The sequence below is a fragment of the Episyrphus balteatus genome, chromosome 1 (genome assembly GCF_945859705.1).
Source record: "Episyrphus balteatus chromosome 1, idEpiBalt1.1, whole genome shotgun sequence".
NCBI classification, from domain to species: domain Eukaryota; kingdom Metazoa; phylum Arthropoda; class Insecta; order Diptera; family Syrphidae; genus Episyrphus; species Episyrphus balteatus.
Genome location: NC_079134.1, coordinates 155,758,979 through 155,784,026, shown reverse-complemented (window position 1 = coordinate 155,784,026; position 25,048 = coordinate 155,758,979). Strand labels below are relative to the sequence as shown.

General features: G+C 26.0%; 1 protein-coding gene and 1 long non-coding RNA gene across 2 annotated transcripts; both read left to right on the top strand.

The window, feature by feature from the left end:
- The first annotated feature begins 517 nt into the window (after positions 1–517).
- Positions 518–5,711, top strand: LOC129921193 (uncharacterized). The gene is made up of 2 exons (XR_008773469.1): positions 518–1,431; positions 5,558–5,711. It is a non-coding gene; the product is annotated as an uncharacterized LOC129921193 (long non-coding RNA).
- Positions 5,712–18,966: 13,255 nt separating this feature from the next.
- LOC129921185 (armadillo repeat-containing protein gudu) lies at positions 18,967–21,491 on the top strand. Its single transcript, XM_056002910.1, has 6 exons — positions 18,967–19,699; positions 19,770–19,992; positions 20,049–20,681; positions 20,741–20,921; positions 20,978–21,192; positions 21,253–21,491. The coding sequence occupies exons 1-6, from the start codon at positions 19,074–19,076 to the stop codon at positions 21,388–21,390; spliced, it is 2,016 nt and encodes a 671-aa protein (XP_055858885.1). The 5' UTR covers positions 18,967–19,073; the 3' UTR covers positions 21,391–21,491.
- The last annotated feature ends 3,557 nt before the right edge of the window (positions 21,492–25,048 follow it).

Here is a 25,048-nt window from a genome sequence, read left to right as displayed (position 1 = left end):
GTAACACATTACTTCTTAAAAAAAAACCAGCTTTTCAATATTTAAAAAAAAAATGTTAAGAAGATCCTCATGGGAAAGTACATCATTTACAACACCCTAAAGATAAATTTATAAGTCTTAGAAAAAAATTGAAAGAACAAAAGTTAAAATTCACAAAAGCCGATTTTTCATTAAAAAAAATCACAATTTGCTCTAAAAAGTCAATCCATCCAAGAAAACAAAAATCTCTTTACGTGAAATATCTTCACAGAACCCTTTCGAACAATAGAATAATTCTCTGTGCCATATTAGACATACAAACCCTCAACTAGAATTACAACAACAACAAAAAAATAGGGGAACTTTTAAGAAAAATTAAGAAGAAAAATAATTCCCACTGATCCTTTTCCTTGGCCAAAAAAAACACGATTAGATAATGTATCTTTAAGATTATGGTGGTTGTTTTCTATGTGTGTTTATGTGTGTGTGAATATGAATTCAATTAAAATTTCATATACTCTCCTCACAATAGGGTGTTCCTATGCAAGCCTATATTTATGTACTCAAGACTGATTTTAAAGCAGCAAATTTTTGGTGGTTGAAATTTCATATATCGAAATTGACCGCCAAGTATAAATACGATCAGCAATTCCAACGATCATCGCATTTCTGGTTTGCAACTCGAAGTAGATACAACGAAAACGTTCGACGACAAAAAGTGAGTGTGGCTCTGTGCCACTATAATGGCCCTTTTCTGTGAGGCTGGTTCTCTCGAATTGGGCCCAAACTAAAAAACTATCTTTGTGCATAAGAGTGAAACTTGATATTGTATCAATACAAGAAAAAAAAAATATAAGAACTTCAATCTTGTGAATTAATTCAGAAAAAAAAAGAGAAACTTTATCCAGAATAATTTCCAATCCAAATCATCAAATTGAATATACAAAGTGCAATGTGTGTATTTGTATCTGAACAAAAAACAATACAAACTTTAAAACGAAAAAAAAAAGTATCTTTTTGATTCTGTGTGTTTTGTTTGAAAGTGACAGCGACGATGACAATCAACCATCGAACGAAAGAGAAAGTAACGATAACTCTCCACTATAGTCTCCAGTACCGTCAACACAAAAAAAATCACCATAATCATGAAATGAGATACATCATAATTAATAAATTATGATCAGTATCTTTTTCTCTCTGTGCGACCAAAGCAATAGATACTTTTTTTCATCAAATCCCTCTCTCACAAAAAAGCTGCTGGATGCAAGGTGTATTTTGTCTGTATGATGATGATGATGAATTCAAATTTATTATCTCTTTGGAAAAAATATTCTTCCGTGGAAAATGCTGTAACAACGTAGTCATCCAACCGACACACAAAAAACCAGCCATTGCGAGGGATTTCTGCAGTTTTTGTCTTCTTGATGGATTAACCGATGTAACGAACCCACTGTAAGTACTTTGGTTTGATTTAAAACAATTTAGGTATGCTGTGAAAGTTCAAGTAGTATATCTTTTTTGGGTTTTCATTACGTAGGCAATGTAAAGTGATGGAATTTTGCTTGAGATATGAGTTTCGGTGAAAGTGACAGGTTGTAGATACGGGATTTTTTGGGTTTGAGATACTTTTTTTTTTGTTGTACGTTACACAAAAGGGAATGAAAAGAGAGAGAAAATTTTATTATTCCAGACTTGTGTGCTGATTTTAAATGAGGATCTAATTGACCTATTTGTTTTTTTTTAGAAAATTATATCTAGAATGGGAATTTGTAGACCCAGAAACTTGATATAATGACAGCGTTACACTTTGCGTTACACACTTTCAAAACAAATTACTTCTTCCGGTTTACTAAATTAGATATAAATTTAACTCCCCATTTTTTTGTATATGTTTTAGTTTAAACCACTCATGCTTAACCGGTGATTTCTAGATATTTTGTTAGTTTTTTTTTTTTGCTCAATATCTTTCATAATTCACATCAAAAAGGCCTTGGCTTCATTTTAATAATGTATCTATTAATTCTGAGTTGAGTTAATTTTTTTTTTTTATAGGCGCCATCAGCCAATTATTACTCAATATTTATTATACCAACTCAACTTAAGTGGCAATTAATTTTTTTTTTATTTTTGAAACCTCAAAGTATGACAGTTTTGAAAGAATTAAGTCACACTTTGTCTATAGTACATAAAAAAAAGTCCAAAGTTCAACAAGTATTTTTTATGATGATGTAGATATCAGTATCTACATGAATTGATATTCAACTGTTGATTTACTTGCGTATTTTTTTTTATTAAGAATGAAGTTTTGTTTGAATTGAGATTGAAATGGGCTATCTTTACAATGATTCGTGACAGTTATGGATTGAGATACATATTAATCTTTTTTTTTTGTTAGTTTTTTTTATGTGAGAGGTTTTGTAATAAAAGAAAATTCTAAAATTTTGTTTAATATTGGTTAAATTTCTTTAAATTATCAGGGTTAATTTAGTACTTAAAAAATTAAATAATTAGTATTTAGTACTAAAAATAATTTTTTAAACCAATTTTAATACAAATTCATAACTAAAAAAATGATTTTATATTAGTAGTACCAGTATCTAAATGATATATTTTTTTAGAACTAAGTTCTAAGGTACTAAAAACCTACTTTTGATAGTATTTTTCTCAGAAATTCTTTCAAAATAATTAATTATTAGTTAAAGGCTAAACAATATCGTTTTTAGTACTAAATGCAAATTTAGTACTAAAATTTTTAAGTTAAGTTAAAAAAATTTTGAGGAAAAATAATAAAGTATTCCAAACAGTTTCTGTTCTAATAACCGTCCAACTGATTTTATCTACAAAGTTAAAACTCTATTTTTAGTACTAAATTCCAATATTTACTATTAAAATAAATAAATTAATAGTTTCTATCAAATTTAACATCGGTTCATACCAAGCATATCATAATTTAGAAAGACTTTGTTTTTTTTTTAGAACTAAGTGCTACTTTTTTAGTACTTCACACTCGCAGTGAATATCCAGAATATCTAATTTCATAAATTGATTTTAATTAACTCGGGATTTCTTGGCTAACATAATTTCAAGATTTATTTAGTACAAGTTTAGTACAAAGTTTAAAAATAGATTGAAAAACAACAGGTGATAAGTTCCAAAAGTCTTCAAAATTATTTTTTTTTTTTGTGTTTTATCACCTGAAAAATTATTTGTATTCCAACATCTTTAATCTCCGCCAAATAAAAATCAGCTTGACTGACTGTTATAATCTTACATAAAGTTCATTGATCTCCTTTAAACATTCGTCTTTATCCAACAACAAAAAAATCCCCTTGAAGTTAAGATTCATAAGACTTCTAAAAGCAACAACCCTCTTTGAATGAAAAAAACACAAAAACCACAATGAAAATTCGAATTCAAACGAAATATTCTTTTGTTGCAGTCGTACTATAATGTTTGCCTTCCACATTTTCGATATAAAATACAATGTGCGCCCTATTTTAGTGAATTTCCTTCTCTTTTTTTTTTTGGACTTGTTGCTTTGTAAGGTTTTTTTTTGTATATAAATTGAGTTCAATCGTATAAAGAACAATAAAATCGTTTCATTGAATTGCCCTACTGTGTTTATCCCCCCGAAAAAAAATTTATAAGAAATCCCAAATAAACTGTGCGTGTTTTCTTAAGAGGGAAATGAAGGTAGTCTTTTTGTTTTCAGTTTTTTTTTATTAAAATATGCATGCCTACTCAATAAAAAACAATAAAACATGCAACAACCAAAATAACAAAAGTAACGAATGTAACCCCTCTTTAGGTTGATTCAACCGTGAATAGTAAAAAATTCCCCCACAGGTGTTTTGTATTTTTTTTTTTGTTGAAAATTAGGTAGGTACTAATTTTCTTGTATAATGTATTAATAATAATTTTTCATTGCATACTTTTGGGAGTAAATATTTATTTAATTTAAATAACAAACAGAAAATAAATTCCAGTAAAATATATAAATAAAAAAAAATCAAATAAAATGTAAGTTCTGATATTCAATTGTTTCTTTGATGATTAATTAACAATCGATTAAAATTTCCAATGCTAATTTTATGCTGGGTGAGGGTGAAACAATTTTTTTTCCTTTATTAAGTGGCAACGTATAAATTGAAAAAAAAAAAAAACTCCACAAGTACTTAATTGATAGAAAAGATTCCAGATACTTTTTTTCATTCATTCAAACTATCAATAAAGTATCTATTGATGCACAGTTAAAAAAAAAAATAGAGAAAGGGATCAGAAATGGAATTCAATTGAATCAATTAGTTTGAGAAATTCATCTAAGTTTTTTTTTGTGTACAAATATCTTCATGCAATTGATAGATGAATGCAGCTTTTTGCTTTTATTTATTTTCTAAATGAATGAAAAAAATGAAAGGAATGTTTTTGTTATCAGAAAAGATAATTATTCTGAAGACCTAATCTGAATTAATGAATAAGAATTTTCACAAATTTGTTTAAGGTTAATTTTTCTTTTTTTTTTCATAATTTTCCTAAAGCTGAAAAATAAGAAAAACATTAATTAATTCAATCGCCTCGTTAGATATTAGGATTACACAAAACTGAGAATAATAGCTTGAAGATATAGGGTATTCATAATAGAGGTTTTATTTTTGTTGAACACGGACGAATAGGTTAAAAAAGGGCCTAATAACACTGATTTTGAAATAACATCATAAAACGTTTTTAGAACTTTGGCTCATTTTAGTACATATTCTCATTAAAAAAAAAAAACTTAGTTTAGTTTATTTTAGTACATAAAAAAGCACTTAAAAAAAAAAACAGTTTTTCATTGCATAGTTTTTATTATAATGTAGGTACTTAAGGTTTTAGTACTAAATACAAATATCCTGATACAAAATATATATATTAATAACTATTTCAAATAATCTAACTTATCAATTAAAAATGTCTGTATTTATGTAGGAAATAAATAAAATTAGTACAAATTTAGTACTTAGCTGACTTTTCATATTTCAAAAAAAAAACTCTTCAAATCAACAGAACTTTGTTCAAATTTGATTAAATTTCGAATAAATTTTAATTCACTTCAGGTTTTTTTCCAATTCAGGATAAATTAAGTACTTATTAATATATTTAAAAAGTGTACAAATCTACAGAATTTTGTCATTTCTGATGAAATTTTGAACAAAGGTCACTTCAGGGATTTAACAATTGTGTACTTAATTCAAAAAATTCTTCAAATCAACAGAAATTTGTTGAAATTTCGTCCAATTAAAAAAAAAATTGAATCACTTCAAGGTTGGGATTCCTAGTTAAAACTATTTAGTACTAATTTAGTACTTAAATTTTAAAAAGGCTACAAATTAACAGAATTTTTCACAATTTTCAAGCCACCTCGATTCCCTATTATCCTATCAATTAATTGAAATAATTTAGCCAAATCCACTCCTGTTTGTTAATGAATTTAAAATCAGATTTTATCCTCTGCAATTTCTGACACCATTTACTTTTTTTTTCTCGATTTTAATTTCTCATTACAATTTTATTTTATTTTTTCTCTTCCATTTAATTACAGATCATCCCCACCACTAGCAGTTGAAACCAAGGAAAATCTCCCTTAAGCAATCCAGAATTTTTTTTTTTTCATGTGGGAGATAATATTTTATTCATTTTCATCACCAAAAAAAAAAAAAACAACTTCGCTCCAAAGGGGATTATGAAAGTAACAATGCATAATGAAGGGCGAACAAAAATAAGAGAGAAGGCTAAATATTTATTTGGTCCTTGGTTTAAAAAAAAAAATAATTCTGGAGCAAATTCAATATTAATTTTGTGCCTCCTACTCACCATCTAAAAATTCCAAACCAAAACTGTTTGTCATCAAATAATCATCAAAATAAATATATGTCAACAAGAAAGAACATCATACAAAGTCTCATATAAAATTAAAAATTAAAAAAAAAAAAAATAGAAACAAACAGTTATCATAAAATGAAAAACAAAAAAATAAACAGTTGACAAAATAATCATCGTTACAAATCAGAAATATAATATCAACTCAACTCAACACAAGACAACTCAACACAACACAATCCATAGACAAACATCAGAGAAAGATACATCTTTAACATTCATACAAATACACAAAACACATAGCAGCAAACAATCACTTCAAACAAAAAAAAAAGTCCTTTTTTTGTTTTTTGCCTTTGGAAATGAGGCAAAATTATTATTTGTCGAATATGATGACGATGATGATGATGAAAAACAAACCAAACATCACAAAATACGTAAACAAAAATACAAAATTTCCAACGCATGCAGTTAGAAGAAAAGATGCAAGAGGTTATGGAACGCTGCCTTTACACATCCGCTCGATGCTGCAAAATTGGATACTATTTGAAGACCTCCTGGAGAAAAATAAAAATTTTGGAGTTTTTGAAACAATATCAAGAGTATGCACATAGAGAGAGGTATATTATTCTTTTGGCAGAATATTTTCATATAAAATTTTGTTTTTCTGTATATAATTCATGTTGTCTTTTGAAAAAGAGAGTTGTCATCTACAAAAAAATAGGAAGACATTTTTGAGAAATTTAAAAATTTATTCAGGAAATATTTTAAAAAGAGGTAGATTCAGGAAAAAACTGTAAGAAGCATTCTTACAAAAAAAAAATTATTAAAAAAAAACAAAAAAATAAAAAACAAATTTTATTACAAAAGAAAAATTATTATATAAAAAAAAATAAGCAAACAAATACAAATTTTATAAGATTCTTTTAAAGATCTATCTTTGTTCGTTGAAAATCATTAGAATTTTCGTTTCGATCTAAAAAAAAGATTCTCTTATTAAATAAAAATTAAAACAAAAATTTAAAAAAAAATTATATAAAAATTATAAAATTTTGTTTTAAAATTTGTTTCTTATATAAAAAGTTTTAATATTTTACAAAATTTAATTGTGTTTCAAGTTTCGTGTTTTTTTATAAATTTTATAATTCCCATTTCAAATTTAATAATTTTGAAATTTTTGTAGGTTTAGGTAGGCAAAACAAACTCAATTATTTCATAAACTTAAACTTAAGAAATATAATTGTAATATGAAAAATAGACTTTTTCATAAACTAAATAGCTTTGCAAAAACTTGGTTAGAAATTTTAGTTTTTTTTTTTTCATTTCATTAAATTCAAAAATTTATTTTTTATTTCACTTCATTTGATTTTTTTTTTAAATTTTATTTTCACATGAAATATTTTTTTTAATCATAAACTTAACTTTTTGGTTTTTAATACATTCTAAATTTTTTAATTAATTTTTTAATTTGATTTTTCACCAGACCTGAAAATTTTTAATATCTTGTAAAATAGTCTTCTTTTTATTAGTAGAAAAAAAAAAATACTGTAATATACATATAATCCCTGGCTACAAAAAAAAAAGAATAAACTAAACAACTATCACCGCATTTATTTTTAAAAGTTACAAGCTTCATACCAATTGCATAAAAGTTTTCAAAGACTAATCTCTAATAACTGATTTAAGCTTTATATTAAATTGAATCGTTGCGAAACATACTAACAAATAATACAACTTCAAGAGAAATTTTTCTTTAAAAAATTAAATATCTACGAAATATTAAAAAAAACCTACTTGTTGGCGTTTGGGATCTGTATACATATTCCTTATTTTATACTTTCAAATTAAAAAAAAAAAAACTAATATGCATGAATCAAAAAAATATTAATATCTTATTATTTTAGTTTCTTAATTCATTTATTATTTTTTTATTTTTTATTTTAATTTGGTTTAATTTTGTTTTAATTACTACCCTATGGTTTCAGAACATAGCTTCATAATTATTAAAGAGCTCAATTTCTTCGCATAAAAAAATAATTATATTTTAATTTATTTAAAACGAATACAAAACTCAAGTTCAAACAATCCATTAAAAAAAATCTTAAAGTTGTTCGAAATATTTAACTATTATTTTGTTTTATTTTATTTTGGTCAAAATCTTTTCTCAAGCGCATAAAACTAAAATATCTGTGAACTGTTATTTGTTAATCCAAAAATAATACAAAAAAATCGCAAAAAAAACTGTTAATTGTTATCTTTTATTTCTGTTAAATTATTTCATTTTGTTTTTATTTTTGTTTTCATTTAACTTTTTTGGTTTCTATTTTATTTGGTATAGTTTTTATTTATTATTGTTATTTCTTTTTTTTTGGAAATCCATTTAAATTTTTTAAGTATGATTTTGGAATTCTTTTGATTTTTAAATTATCGCGTTTTTTATTTTTTGTTAAATTTATTTTTTGTTTCGTTTTTGTTTTATTTTTTTTTATTTCAATTAATTTTATATTGTTATGATTTCATTAATTTAAATTAATTTTATTTTTTTTTTTTAATTTACTTTGTGTTTTTTTTTATATTCTTTTTATTTTTTGTTGACTTTATTATTTAATTTTATTTTGTTCACTTTTTTTATGGTTTTTTTGTTTTTGTTTCGTTCTGAATTATTTCAAAATTATTAAATTTTTTTTTATGATTTAATTTCGTTTTTTTTTTTTTTATTTTTATTTGTTTATTTTTATTTATGTTTTTTTTTTTCATTATTTTTAATTTAATTTTTTTTATAATTAAATAGAAGAAAATGTCCAAGATCAGATTTGTTATTGTTATTCCATTTGTTGTGTTTTTGTTTTACTTTTCTTTGTTTAAAAATTATTATTAAATATTGAAAAACTATCTTAATTTTTTTTTCAATATTTATAAATAATTTTTGCCATCAATCCGTTAAATGTTTTGTTTTGATTTTCTTGTTAATCTTGTTTTGTTGGTTTTTGAATTAAAAATCTTGTTCTAATTAATTTTACATTAATTTGTTTTAATTAGAACGATTTCTTTAAATATTCAATTGTTAAGTTTTTTTCTTCAATTAAAGTTTTTTGTTTAGTAATTGTTTTCGTTAACAAATTATCTTCAATAATTGTTGTTAAATATCAGAAATAAAAATTAAAGAATTTCATTTCATTTAATTTATAATTCATACACACACATCGGTTACTTTTTTTTCTTATTTTCTTTTGTTAATTTTCTATTATTTTGATTTAAACATATGTCTTCTGTACATGCATATATTTAAATTCGTTAATTTAAATTCTCCGTGCTTTGCTTTTGGTTAAAATATGGAATTCTTTAGTTCTTATTTTCTTTTAAAACAAATAACAATTATTTAAAAATAATTTGGTTTTATTTGTTATTAGATCACAACCAAACTGTGCCTTTTTTGTTTGTTATTTGTTGATTTTTTCATTTCGTTGTTATTTTAGGGACAGTGGTTTTGTTACAGGAATTATTATCCTATTTTATTAAAATAATTCGTTAATTGTTAAAAGAATTTTCATAAAATAGGAAAATAATTTCAGTTTTGAAATGATTTTGGACATATTCTTCTTGAATTTTTTCTGTAGAGTTTTTTTATTTTTTATTTGTTAAAATATCATTTTTGTTTCACACAGATATTTTGTATTTTATGCAAGTGAAAGGATTTTGTTTTAATTTTTTTTTTATCGTGCTTGACAATAATTTTTTATTTTATTTTTCAATTTTTATTTTTACTTTTATTTTAATTATATTTTAATAATTATTATTTACTATTTTTTTTTTTCTTTCGAACAACAAAAGTTAAGATTGATGAACATGGTTAAATTTTGAATCTTAAAGCTTCTTTCCAATAAATTAATTCATACACACAAATAATCTATAAAATCAGTGTAAATTGTTCTTTTAATCAATTTTTGTTCTTTGTTTTTTTTTTTTAATTCATTAATTTTTTTATTATTTTTTTGGTTTTGAGTTAAAAGTTTCTTTTTGCTACTAATTTTCTTTTTGTTTCCATTTATTTTTTAAATTTTGTGAATATTATTTTTTTATTTTTTAATTTTCAAAACATTGAATTTTACTGTATTTTATCAAATATTTTTTCTTCAAATGAAGTTTTTCATTAAATTGTTTTCTTTCATATACCTTTTTTCAATATTTTAATTATTTTTTATTATTTTCGGTTTAAATGTGATTTTTGTTTCATTAATTTTTTTTTTTTTTTTGTTCTTTTTTTTTTTTTTGTTTCAATCGTTTCATTATTTTTATTTTTGTTCTTTTTGGTTTTTTACTTTTTTATTCTTTATAATTTTATATTCAAAAGTTGGGTTCTATTTTCTTTTGTTGCTCATTCTGGTACTTTTTTCCGATTTCAGTTTCGTTAATTTTTATTTTTTTTTTTGTTTTTTCGTTAAATTTTGTTTGTTTATTCGGTTCATTCGTAATTTCTTATTTGATTTTATTTATTAAAGTTCAATTTTAATTTTTTCAATTCTAATTTTATTCAAAAATGCATGTTTTTTGTTTTTTTATTATTTCGTTCAATTTCTTTATTCGCTTTGGTTCTGGATTAAAGTTTGATATTTTTATCTTTCGAGTGTGCTTTTCGGTATTTTATTTTACATATTTTTTTTTATTTTTTCTTTATTTCGGTTTAAATTTTTATATTTTATTTACAATTTGTTCAGTTTTTTTTTTTTTTTTGTATATTTTGTAAATTTTTGTTCGTTTTCGGTTTAATTTTTTTGTTACTTTTATTTTCTTTGGCTTAATTTTTTTTTTTTTTGTTTTTTGTATATGATTTTTATGCATTTGGTTCTATTTTTTTTTTCTGAATATTTTTTATTTTTTGTTTCAAAATTTGAGTAGGGTAGAAGGGGGAGGATTTGCCAGGATTTAGGAAAATTGATTTAACGCAAAGTTTTTACGTTTCTTTTAATTTTTTTATATCTGATATTATTATTGACTTTATTATCTTCACTTAAATATTTTTTTCATCTTGATATATTAATTATTTATATTTTTAATAATTTATTCAAAAAAACGAAAAGTGATGTGGCAAAGCCTCCCCAGGTGGGTGGCTTTGCCACGGGGGTGGGGAGGGATTGCCAGTTACCTAAATATAAAAGTTAATACAAATAAAACCGATTTTGGTTAAACAAAACTTCTTTTTAGCTGAAAGTACGAAGAAGGGATTGATTTTTAAGGATTCTGCCATCCTCTTTTGAGGAAGCTTGCTTCTGGCAAATGTACCCCATGGGGTGCATTTGCCAGAGCAAAACCTACCCAAAAACAAATGGCAAATGCACCCCACAAGCTAATCTTTCAAAAAATTACTTATAACTTTTTTATAAGTTAAACAGTAAAAAAATCACTTTTACACAGCATAGTACACATAATTTTCAAAAGTTATTTGTATGAAAAAGTAATTTAACAAGACAAATATTAAAAATTTATGACGATTATGTACCTTCACATTTTGGTTTTCAAAATTAAAAAACTAAAAAAAAAAACAAAAGCGTCTTATTTATTTCGTGTCCAGCCAAAAGCTGTCAAACTTTGTGGAAAGTTTTCAATCATAATTGTGCAACAGAAAATGATTTTTTGGTATTTAATATTCTGTTTGATTGGAAAAAAACCTGGACTGGCAAAGGCACCCCACTGGCAAATGCTCCCCCTTCTACCCTATCTGTTTTTTTTTCGGTTTACTTTTTTGGTTTTGTTTACTGTTTGGGTTAATTTTGGTTACATTTCAGTTATTTAATGTTTTTCTTATTTTTTCATTTTTTTTTGTTTTTTATTTATTTTTGGTTTTGCTATTTTTTCACTTTTTTTCATTTTTTCAGTTTCATTATTTCGGTTAAAAACAACTTATTTTGATCAATATAATTTTTTTTTGGCTTATTTTTATTTTCAAAATTCAGTTCATTTCATTTTTATGTTGTGTTTTATGTTTCGGTTTATGTTTTTAAACATTTTGTTCATTTCAACATTTTTTTCGTTTCGGTTTTTGTTTTAAAATCATTTATTAATTTTGTATTATTTTTTTTTCTTTTTTTGTTATTATTGTTTTTTTTTTTTGTTAATTATAATTTTTTTTTTTTTTTACTTTTCTGTTTTTTACTTCGGGATACATTTTTGTTGTTTCTTTTTTTTTATTTTTGTATCTTTTTTTGTTTTACTTATTTTTGTGTCCACTTTTTTATTTTTAATTAGATTTGTTTGTTTTTATTATAATTTTTTTTAATTTTGAATATTTTTGAATGATAATGATAAGTATTTTAAAATTTTAGATTGTTTTTCATTTTTGTTTGTGTTTCTTTTTTTTATTTTGTTCGTTTTTCTTAATTTATTCAATTTTCTTTTTTTTAACATGTAATTTTTATTCTGTTTTTTTTTAGTTTTATTTGCGTTTGAGTTTATTTTCGTTATTTTTTTATTTTTTTGTCTAATTTTGTTTTTTTTTCTTTAATTTTATAAATATTTTTTTCTTTTGGTTTTAATGAAATTTAAATTTTATATTTCATAGTTTTGTTTTTTTCGTTTTTTATCATTTTTGGCTTCATTTTATTTTTTTTCGTTTTGTTTTTACATCGGTTAATTTCAATTTATTCAAATTTTAATTAAATCCTAAAATAATACTAGCCTATTTTCATATTTTTTTTTTTTTTTTTTTGTTCTTTAAAACGAAATTATTAATTTTATTTTCAAAATCAGTTTTTTTTTTCAATTAATTTTTGTTCATTAAGAACAAAACTCCAAATATTTCTATAAACATTCCTAAAACACAAATTGATTTAATTATTCATAATTTTACCAATTTGTGTTTTAAAATTTTGTTTTAATTTTGTATTTAATTTATTTCCATTCCTACATTATTTTATTCTTTAATTTTCATTTCCAAACGCCATATAAAATCAGAAACATGAGAAATCTAACTTTTCAAAGTTGAGTAAAAAAAAAATAGATTTAATCAAAAAAAAAAAAAAAAAAAAACAAATTAAAAAAAAAATTAAATAAAAAAAAAAAATTAAATAAAAAAAAAAAATTAAATAAATAAAAAAATAAGTAACAAAAAAAAATAAATTCAAAAATTTATAAAAATGGGATTAGAACAAAAAAAAAAATAAAGTATTCCACTAAATTTAATTCAAAATAATAAATCAAATTCAAACAAAAATTAACTAAATTCACAATTTTAACTGTACGTAATTGGGCATCCTTATAATACAGTGGGAACGCAATTGACAAGACCTAGCTTTATCAATATTTTAAAGTTATCAATCATAACAATAAAATTATATAATTCTGTATTCTCAGAAATTGAAGACTAATTTCTAATTACAGTTAGTATTTTTTTTGACAAAGAAATAAAAATGATCTATAACCTAATTATCAATATTGCAACGCTGATCTATTAACAAATATTCGAATCTGAATCATCAAAACTGTCTGTTTTTGTAGCCAGGGTAAAAAAAAAGCATTTTCTTTATATTTTTCTTTTTGTTTTTATTTTTAATTTTAGTTTGTAATTTTATAAAAAAAATTAAATTCACTAGGTATGTTATAATTCCTTGATTAGTAATTAGATTGAAATTGAACCCATTAATAAAAAAAAAATATTTTCAAAAAACAAAACTGCTAAAAAATAAATTATAAGAAAATTAAAGTTTTTGTTGTTGGGAAACAATTTTTATTCATTCAACACATAAAACAATAATCTTGCAGTTTTAATTTTGTCAATACACTTTTTTTAAACTATAAAACATTAAACAACATTCCAATATTGAGTTTGTTTTGCTAAATTAGGTTAGTTTTTTTTCACCACACACAAATAAATATTTAGAAATAGGATAGTTTAGTTCTAATATTTAATCGCCAAAACAAAAAATATTGAAAAAAAAAACATCATTTATAAAAAAATGATGACACAGAAGAAACTAAAAAAATTCATAAGTTCAGGGTATGTTCTCAGCAGGAAAAAAATTATAATTAAATAAAAATAAAATAATAATAATCTTGTATCATAAAAAAAAATATAATCATCAAGTATACTCATTAAAAAAAAATATATGCATTTGCATTACACTGCCAATCTATGTTGAACATAGATTCATTGATTTATTGTTAAGTTTTTGTTATTTTTATTCGTTAAGTTTGTTAATTTGTTATTGTTTTTGTTTATATTGTTATATATATTTTATTTTAATTGTTATACAATTTTTGTTATTTATTTTTTAAGTGTTAAGTTTCTTTTTTGTTAAGTTTTTTGTTATAAATTTTTAATTTGTTGCTAAGTTTGTAAGTAAAAACAACTGAATGTGTTATTTTATTTTTTGTTTTCACTCTTTGGTTATTAATTATTATATTCGTTCGCGTTAAGTTTTCGTTTAATAATTTTTATTTTTTTCGTTCAATTTTTTGAAGAATTTTGGTTAATTTGATTTTCATTAAAAATTTAATTTTGGTTATTTAAAAAAAAAAAAAATTATAAATATTTTTGGTTTTCGTATAATTTTTTTCATTGTATTTCCCTCATTCAGTTGATTACAAATAATTACTTGTTTTTGTTAATTGTTTTTGTTAATGTTAACTACACACTAAGTTGTTATTTGTTATTTTCATTTTTTGTTAACTTTCATCCATCACAGTACAAATAAAAACAAGAAAGTATCATCATACAAAATGCATATGCAAAAAATAGTAAAAACTTATATAATAAACATAAATTAAATCCATTATACAATACAATATATAAAAATAAAACTGCTGTCGAAAAATTGTAAAGAATTGTTAAACTGAGAACAAGAAGAAGAAAAGAATATGAAATGTCGAAATAAAAAAAAAAAAACAACACGTAAACACCTTTAAGAACTAGGTGCTTTTAAAAAATGTGTCATCTTAATTATTGAAAAAAAAAAAACTAACAAAGTTAAAATGAATGTCTAAAACTTATTACATTCCAATTTTTTTAAACTTTAAAAAAATATTTTTGTAAAAGTTAAAAAAATGTATCTTATTAAAATAATAAATAGACATACATTTAAAGGCGATTTAATATTTAAGAATATAATTACTAATTTGTAATACGTTTTAATCAATTTAAAGAGTGTGTACAAAAAATAAAAAATATAAAAAAATATTTAAAAAAAAAAAAAAATTATTTGTTTTTATTATTTTTGATTTTTAGTTTACATCGTTTAGTCTCACTTCGCTTTCACTTTTGATATGAGGAAGATATTTAACAGTTCAACATGTGAATTGGACCGATTTTTCTGATTGCTATGTGTGGTCGAATTGAAAATTAAAAATTTTGAAGTTTTCAGCTTGAAGGGGTGCATTGTTTTTTAGAAGAATGTATTCAAATTGCGCATACTTATCAAGGGGCATGGTAGTGCCCAGCCAAGTTCTCTAGCAACTTTGGCACTACACCCTTATTTACAGGAAACAACTCAGGCCATTTTCGACCCCCCTCTAACTTCCACACCAAAGATGCCAGAAATTTCAAACTCGCTACATTTGTTGAGCTCGCCGAACCCAAATTAATCACAAAACTTCAGCTTCTTACGATGAGTAGTTTCTGAGATAAGGGACTTCAAAAATCGCGAAAACCGTAACTGACTCACTGACTCACTGACAGATCATCAAAATTATGGAGACCTTCCCGCTATCGTAGAAACTTGAAATTTTACACGGTAGTAGGACTTGTGGTGTATACAAAGGAAAAAATCGAAAATTTGAGATTTTCAATTCAGGGGGCGTGGTAACCGCCCATTTTCGCCGAATTTTCATCAATTATTATAAAGCACTTCTGATTATCGTAGAATCTTGAAATTTGGTAGAATGGTAGAGCTGATAGTTTATACAAAGGAAAAAATTTAAAATTTAAGAATTTTAGCCAAGGGGCGTGGCAACCGCCCATTTCCGCTGAATTTTCATTAAATATTTTAGAGCCCTTCTGATTATCGGAGTATCTTGAAATTTGGTAGAATGGTAGAGATGGTAGTTTATACAAAGGAAAAAAATTAAAGTTTGAGAATTTCAGCCAGGGGGCGTGGCAACCGCCCATTTTCACTGAATTTTCATCAAATATAGACATTTTCAATTCTACAGCCATACCTTGCAAAAAGTAGTGAAATCACAACAAAAACATTACTGTTAAAAAAAGGGTTCAAATTCGTATCAATAAAATTTTGATTGTTTACTTGGCAAATTTTTGAAATAACTTTAAAAATCGGTATTTAAAACAAAAATTGTCAAGTAAGCAATCAAAATTTTATTGATACGAATTTGAACCCAAGCTTTAGAACTTGGTACACTTTTATATCTCAATACTTTTTGTGCCAGCATAATTTCAACATAGGATAACTTGGCTCTTTTTTTAACAGTAATGTTTTTGTTGTGATTCATATATCAAGATCAAGAACCCAAAGAAACAATCATCATGGAGCTTAAGTAAACTGCTCATTTTGTGAATGTAATATGAAAATAAAAAAAAAAATATATAATAAATGACTAAATTAATTTCTGAGTTGGATTGAGTTCGAAATTATTATTTTTTTTTTTTCAAAAAGAGAAAAAAATACTTATTAATTTGTATTTTTATATCAAATCCTTTTTTTGTTATAAAATTGCATCGATTATTTAGTAGCTGAAAATTCTACTATTTCATAAGAATCATGTTTCGATGTGTGCTTCTGACATGTAAGAACTCTCCAATGCGTATGAACTCGGACAAATTTCCGCTCCGAAACGGATACCTTACTCGAGCCAAATATAAGCGTTAAGACTATTTTACTGGATAAAAATAATTAACTTCTTTCTGTTGCATGACTTCCTTTACTTTGGCGGAATCTTTGTTACCGAATCGAAAAATAAATATATTAGAGATTTTAGCTACTAAATGCTTAATTGTCACCCAAAATTTGTAGCCTCCAAGGTTTTTGAGATAATGAATTTTCCGCAAAATTAAATTTGAAGTCGGGGGACAAAATTTGAAATGGTTCAAAAACGGCAAATTTTAGCAAATTTTGTCAACACTCTTGTATGCAATGTTTACTTAAATAATGTTGAATAAGCCGAAATACTATTTAGTGCCTAAAAAGTTGTCCTTTTTGTTGAATTTCATTTTTCTTGAAAAAAAACTACAAATTAGTAGAAAAACTATATTGAGTTATATAATTAACATTATTTACATTTACAATATCAGTTTGAAACCCAAATTTGGATTGAATTGTTAGCAATTTACTGTAAAATTATGGTTTATCTTGGTAACGCACTGTTATTTAAAGTTTTAAGGCTAATTTTTGGCAATAAACTATTAAGAATATTTAATTAAAATTAATTTTTCTGTGATGTAACTTCATAAGAGACTTACGTTGTTCCTATAGTTTCAAATAGGAATATCAGAGAGCTTAACCCTTTTTTATATCTTTTTTCAAAATTATGACCATATAAAAAAAAAAATTTATAAAAAAAAAAATGTGGATTTCAGTCCCTTTTTCAATAAAACAAAATGATATTTGACTAACTTTTTGCACTAATCCAGTAACTAGGCATTATTATCTTTCAATTAAGCCATCGAAACCTAAAAGATTATTTAACGGTAATTTTTTTACGAATTTTACGAAAGATATGTAACATATGAGAGTAACGCTGGTTCCGAAAGGGTTAATTATATGATTTTACAAATAAAACTGAAATTTGCAGTAAAGTAACGCAGTTGTTTGGTTTTGATCACTTTCTGTTTAAACTGTCATAAATATGGAAAAATCATTCCATCCATCGGTGCAAATGTTATTTTTTAATACATAGATTAAAGTATAACCATTCAATATCAACTAAAATATATGAAAATATATTGAAAAAAATTTCCATATTTTTTTTCAAAATTCATTGCCCTAATTAGCATCAAAAAGTATTTTGGCCCGCATACTAAAAATTTTCATAAGTGTTTCAATTTCCTTGTAAAAAAAAAACTCTAAAGACTAAAAGGAAACATTGCAAAAATTGGGTTGAACCATTTTTTAGAAATCTGGAAAAAAAAAAAACTAAAACGTAACGGGTAGATACCTACAGCAAAAATGGATTTCTTGGGATGCAATATTACTAAAGATATTTTTTTAGTATAACTGTGCAAAATTGAACAAAAACGATCAAGCCTTAAAAGAGATATGTATGTATTTGGTAATAAACCAGAAATCAGACGTAAAGCCCAGGCAACGGTGAACGACCAAAGGGCTCTCAGAATTTAGTACCTTGTTCATCCCGAATGTGTACGGTTTTCGATTAAATGATGTTCTTTCAAAATTTCTAAGAAAAACTTACTTTAAAATAATGGTATATTTTGCTTCCCCTGCTAATTATTGTTTTTTTTTATTTTTCAATTTAAATTTGTCATTGTCTAAGTTCAACTTTTAAACTTTGTATACCATTTTGAAAACTGCAATACCTAACTGGAAAAAAGTAATAAGCTTAACTAAATTGAAAAGTTAAGGATTCGAGATAAACTAGTTACCAATTTCTGACAACCTTTTAGATAGTCTTTTATTATATTTTGTTTGGGCCATTATTTTGAAACACTCTTTTTATTAGAAGTTAATGTTGTTCATAGAAACATGACTTATTGCATAAAATGGTCATAAAATATCAAAATTTTAATCATCTTATGTTTACATTCATCGTACATCAATTCCGAGTCATTTCGGGAACGCTTGTTTTGGAATGAATTTCGATATTATGATAAAAAATCGGCACAAAATATTTCCATTTACATTGAAAGCTAAAAAATAAAGGAAAGTATAGTTCAAAACGTGCCGGTCGTTCTTAGGAACGCATTAGGACTCTAAATGATTGAACGTTCACAGAAATCAGTCAACCGTGATTTTTGTACGAGTCATTAGCTTGCGCTTTTGTACATATTTCGTAAGCAAAAAAATAAACTCATTCCACCGGATGAATGCATTCTTGTACACAAGACATCAGGTATTGTTTGATCCATCAATAAACATTTATTTACTATTTCTAGCTCTTCAATCCAAGCGCATGTCTTTCGGCCCACATTTCCCATCCCTACACACTACCCTACTCCCTAGCAACATTAAAAAATAAGCTCTGAAAATCGAATCATAATAAACAAAATTCCATCAAACTTTAATCAACAAACAACAACAAAATAATCCCATTCATCTTTCTCGGTACAAAGACAAACCATGTCCACAATTGGCAAGACGCGTTCCGGCTCTACCGAATTAAGACGTCAAAAAATCGATTTCTCTTGTGGCAGCTGTCCCGATAGAACTACCCAAAGAAGAAAATCCGAAGCCAACTATGACTCGGAATCAACTGAAGTACTCTCATCCACAGACGAAGAAGAACGCTGGAAAGATGCTGCCCGTACCGCTGAGATACCAGCTGAATATTGGCATATTCAAAAGCTCGTCAAATACATTAAGGGTGGCAATCAAACGGCAACAATTGTTTCACTATGCTGCCTCAAGGACTATGACTTGCAAGTGCAAATTCATCAATTTGCAATTCAAGATATCGGTGGCATTGAAGTGCTGGTGAATTTGCTCGAGTGCAACGATATGAAGTGTCGGCTGGGGTCCTTGATGATACTGGCAGAGATTTCATCAAATATTGATATAAGAAAGACCATAGTTGATTTGGGCGGAGTGCCATTGATAGTTGACATATTGAATAGTTCGGCAAAGGATTTGAAAACAATGGCAGGTGAGACGCTGGCTAATATTTCCAAGGTACGATTGGCTAGGAAGTATGTTAGACAGAGTGGGGGTATACCGAAGTTGGTTGATTTGATGGATGTTAAGTTGGCGTGAGTTTTTGCTTACTTTTTCCTGATGATGGAAGGAGAGTGTTTAATAAAGTTTTCTATTGTAATTAAGTGTCCTTAAAACACCAATGGAAGAACTAAGTTTGGATGAGAAGGAAAGTGTGAATATGGCAAGTGCTGGGGCCAAAGCTTTGTGGTCCCTCTCCGACTCGAAGCACAATATCGAAGTGATGAGAAAAACCGGAATAGTTCCTTTGATGGCAAGACTTTTGAAATCTATTCACATTGAAGTTGTCATTCCAATTATGGGCACGATTCAGAAATGCTCCTCACAGGTATGCAATGAATTTTTAAAAATCTTCATTAAGGACCCATTTTGACGTATTTCCAGGCTAAGTTCCAACTGGCTATTACAACCGAAGGAATGATTGCTGACATTGTGGCACATTTACATTCCACTAACCTCGACTTAAAGATGCAATGTAGCATTGCCTTATACCGATGTGCCAAGGACCCCACAACAAGAGACCTCGTCCGTGAAGCTGGTGGTCTTGAGCCCTTGGTTATGATCATAAAGGACAAAGCGAACCGAGATAACAAACCTCTTTTGTCAGGAGCTACTGGAGCCATATGGAAATGTGCTGCAACTGATGCAAATGTTCACAAACTAGACTCTTTGAGGACTATTAATGTCCTTGCTCAGTTGCTGAATGACGAATCGGATGAAGTTTTGACCAATGTCGTTGGTGGAATTGCTGAATGTGTTCGGTTTAAAAGTAACCGAAATGCCCTTCGAGTTGCTGGTGGTCTTCCAAGTTTGGTGGCACTATTGAATTCTTCACATGCTCCTTTATTGGAGAATTTGGCTAAGGCTTTAAAGGAATGTGCTGAAGATAGAGAGTGTATGCAAATTTTGGAGGAGCTTGATGCTGTTCGATTGATATGGTCTTTGCTCAAGAATACTGATAGTCGAGTTCAGGCTTATGCTGCTTATGCTATATGTCCTTGTGTTGAAAATGCTTCGGTAACTTGTGATTTCAAGCTTAATAGTTGATATTTTATATTTTTGAATAATTTTTACAGAATTCTGGAGAATTAGTACGAAGTTTGGTGGGAGCTATGGAATTGGTTGTGGGACTTCTAGGTTCAAAGGATATTTTGGTTTTATCAGCAGTTTGTGCTGCTATTGCAACAATTGCAAAGGATACTACTAATTTGGCAATTTTAACTGATTTGAAAGTTATTTGTAAGCTTGCTGAATTAGGTACTAACTATTTTTATAAGTCTTTAGCTCAATTATTTAAAATTATATTCTTTAAGTCAACACTTCTGATGACCTTTTGAGGGAAAATCTAGCAGCAGCTATTGCAAATTGTGCTGGTTATGGAAATAATACTCAAGAACTTGGTCGAATGCGAGCTGTTACGCCAATTGTTGGTTACATGATTAGTAACAATCCGAAAGTACATCGAACTTGTGCAATGGCTTTGGAGAAACTTTCTGCTGATCCAAGAAATTGTATTACAATGCATCAGGCAAGTTAAATTCCAAGACTTATTTTGAAAGTTTTTGTTAAAATTCTATAATTTTTTTAGAGTGGAGTTGTACCATTTTTGTTGGAAACACTTTCTTCAACTGATACTGATTTACAACTTGCATCGGCTGGATGTCTTCGAAATATTCGTGAACTGGCATTAAGGGCAGAGGAATGTAAACTGAAAATTCAAGATTAATTGATGGGATAGCTTTTGAATATACCATAAATGCAATTTATAATAATTTATATTTATTTGTATTGAACTTAATCTTAATAAAACAAAAAATGAATATTGAATTGAAACGCAAATTGAAACAAAAGTTTTTTTTTTATTTTTTGAATAAAAGTATTAGTTTTTAAACATTTTTCGTCAATTATTTAGTTCCAGCTTGTGGTTTGTCAGGTTGATAAGCTACACCAGAAAAATTTTTTTTCGAATAATAAAAAACATATGAAAGAGGAAAGAACCCAGGTAAATTTCAAAAAAAGGACATTTTCAAAGTTGAATTAAATATGACAAAATTTCAAAATCATTTAAAATAAAATAAAAATGTTAAATAATATCTTTTTATAATTTATTTAACAGTACCATTTTCTTAATTTCTGATTTCCTCGTAAACGACTAGGACCGGTTTGTTAACACTCGATTATTTTTTAATCAAAGATCTTTCTATGGAATAATCCTTGATTAAAAAAAAACGACTGTGAACAAGCAAAAATTTTCTTATAAAATACTTTAAGAAATCTTGATATCAAAATTAGAAAAAATTATGAAAACTCATTTTATTATTTATTTATGTATTTATTTTTTTTTTTTTTTTTTTCAAAATTATCCAAAAAATTTTTATCTGTCCCGAGTTCCGCTCCTAGAAATATGGTCACCGTACATATAACAGTAAGTGCTCTACAAGTTACAACATCTTAAATTGAAAAACTTGAAAAATACCTCAAAACACCTGTGCAGATCTGTTGCCGATGACCAGCCATTAGTCAGTGTTGGAAGTACCGTAATGTCATTTTGAAATTTCGACATAGTTGGCTTCAAAAAATTCATACTTTTTTTGTAGGAATAATAGAATAGTAAAGTAACTAAAGCAAATTATTAGGGAACCCGGCCGAACAGCTCTGATTTTGACGATTTTTTTTTTTCAAACGTAGGTAATTAAAAATACTTTAAGGTCTATAGATTAAAAATTGCCGGTGTTGCCGTATTGTTTTTTAAAATTAAAATTAATTTTTTTTTAAACAAAACCATTTTTTTTTGCTTAAATTTCATAAAACAAATGATAGCAAAAGATTCTCTAGGTAATTTAAGGAAAATATACATATAAAAGGCAGTAAGGGACAATCTTCCATCGTTTAAGCGATAAATGCAATTTTCTAACATTCTGACCTCAAACACAAAAAAAATATTTTGAAAACAACGGCAACACCTACAATATTTTAAAATACATTTTTAAAAAGCCAGAAGCTCATTCTTATCTCTTAAATTTAAATTCACTAAATTTAATCAAGACTTTTTGAAAAAATGGTCCTCAAACTCAGAATAATAAAAAAAAAATGTTATTAGAAAAATTTAAAATTACTTTTTTCCAAACTTTTTCTAATAAAATATGAATTTATTTAAAAAAAAATTTTGGCCTAAATATTATCAGTTGAATTTCGAAACAAGAAAGGTAAAATATATCACACTTTTGAAAAAAAAAATGAAAAATTACTTCAATTTCAATGGTTTTTTTTATTAAAACTGAATTTTTGCATTGAAATAATTAATTTTCTTAAAGAGTGTGGTAAATAGGAACTTTAAATTTTTGCTATTTAATACATATACATATTGACATTTCCTTTTATAATTTGAAATCATAATATCAATCAAAAAAATTTGAAAATAAATGCATTATAATATATTACGACCAAGTTTAAAAAACGACATGTTAAAACTTTTTCAATAATTTTTTTTTCAAAAATCTGAGTTCAATTACCATTCTTTCAAAAGCCGTTCATTCAATTAACTTAATTTTACATATATGACTAAGCTTCTTGCTTTTAAGAAATGTATATTTGAATATTGTAGGTGCTGCCGTTGTGTTCAAATATTTTTTTTTGTGTTTGAAGTCAATTAATATGAAAATTGCATCTATCGCTTGAACTATGGAAGATTGTACCTTACTCCCATATATTTTTTTTCCTTGAATTTAACAGACAATCTTTTGGCATCAATTAATTTATGAAATTTAAGAAAAATTTTTGAAAAAAATTTGTTTTTGTTCACAAAAATCTTCAATTAAATTTAAAAAATCAAAACGGCAACACCGGCAATTTTTAATCTATAGACTTTAAAGTATTTTTAATTACCGACGTTTGAAAAAAAAGATCATCAAAATCTAAGCTGTTTGGCCGGGTTCCCTAATATTGCCAATTTTTGAGCTTTAGTTACTCCACTAGAAATATGATTGATACATCATATAAAAGTTGAAATAAGCTTTCAGATGATATATGTAAAATTTATGAATGGTTGTAATTTAAAAAAATATATTTAATGATGTTAGAAGAGAAAAAAGATTAATTTTTTTGGTTTTTTGATGAAAAGTGATTTGGTTCATAAAAATTTAGCTCTTTTTGTAGATGTTGTATAGACATGGTCGATATAAATGTTTTTATCTGAAACAATAAGCTTTCATATGATATAAAATTTATATAGGTTGTCATATAAAAAACATGGATTTAAAGGTGATAGAATAAAAAAAAGGTAGATTTTTTTTTTGCAAGAAAAATGATTTATTTAAGGTTTCACTTCTACCATGTGTGAATTGCACACATGATTTTTTTTTACTATGACATTTTTACCCCTATTTTGCCAATTTAATGATTGAATTTTTAAAAGCGTTCGCTTTAAGGATATATAACCTTTCAAATAAGATATAGAAGATTTTGTATTAATTTTGACTTAAAGACTTGGCCTTTAAGATAAAATAGCAAAAAGCCTTGAATTTTCCAACAATTTTACACCAGTATTTAATTTCAAATCCAAGCACTTTACCATGATCTGTTATTTACAAACTTGAAGTCAATTAAGGCCAGACATATCATGAAAATATAAACCTTTCATCACGTCTGAAAGAAAACATTTCCCTCGTCCTTGTCCAAATCAAAATAAGTGTCTTTCCCAACTCAAAATTACTATACTTACTCACATTTTAAGCTTCCTATCTACTTTCTATTAAGTTGAACATAGCCATTATATAAATGCATCCAACTGTATATCGATTAACATTTGCAACACTCTTACATTCCAAAAAGTTCTTGAGCTTGACCACTTCGTTATATTTCCTATAACTCCAGGCGATTAGGAATGAACATTCCTAAAACCTGAAGTTCCATTAAGTCATAACTCTGTGGAAAACCACAAAAACGGACATTACTACATATCTCTCTAACTCTCTTTGGTTTTGAAACTTGAAAGTTGAAATTCATAAATTATTCGTCACTATCAAACTCACATTAATGGATTCCAAAAGGCAACTACTTCACTTCGCACGCCTTTTGCCATAAAAATGAGGAGCCAGAACTTGACTGTGCATCAGGCATTGCAAACAGGACACACAGGCTCGAGGAAGTCTGTCCATTTGCTAGTGTCATGTTCACATCCGTTGATGAAAATGCCGTCGCAATCATCTGCAACTCCTTTTTTTTTCTGTTTGCGGGTTGTTCCCCTTTTTTTCTATGTCCTTCTCCTAAACAAGGAAGAAATTGTGTTCAAAATAAGCAGAAAAAAAGCAATTCGTGTCCTCCCGCACCCGGAGGCGAATGACCGCGTAGATTCATTCCTCCTGTCACTGATTTATGAACATTAA

Excerpts from the sequence above, each read along its gene's own strand:
- LOC129921185 (XM_056002910.1), top strand. The coding sequence starts at position 19,074 with ATGTCCACAATTGGCAAGACGCGTTCCGGCTCTACCGAATTAAGACGT. Across the intron at positions 20,682-20,740 it reads CTTGTGTTGAAAATGCTTCG|AATTCTGGAGAATTAGTACG; the intron begins GTAACTTGTGAT and ends TAATTTTTACAG. Across the intron at positions 20,922-20,977 it reads TTGTAAGCTTGCTGAATTAG|TCAACACTTCTGATGACCTT; the intron begins GTACTAACTATT and ends ATATTCTTTAAG.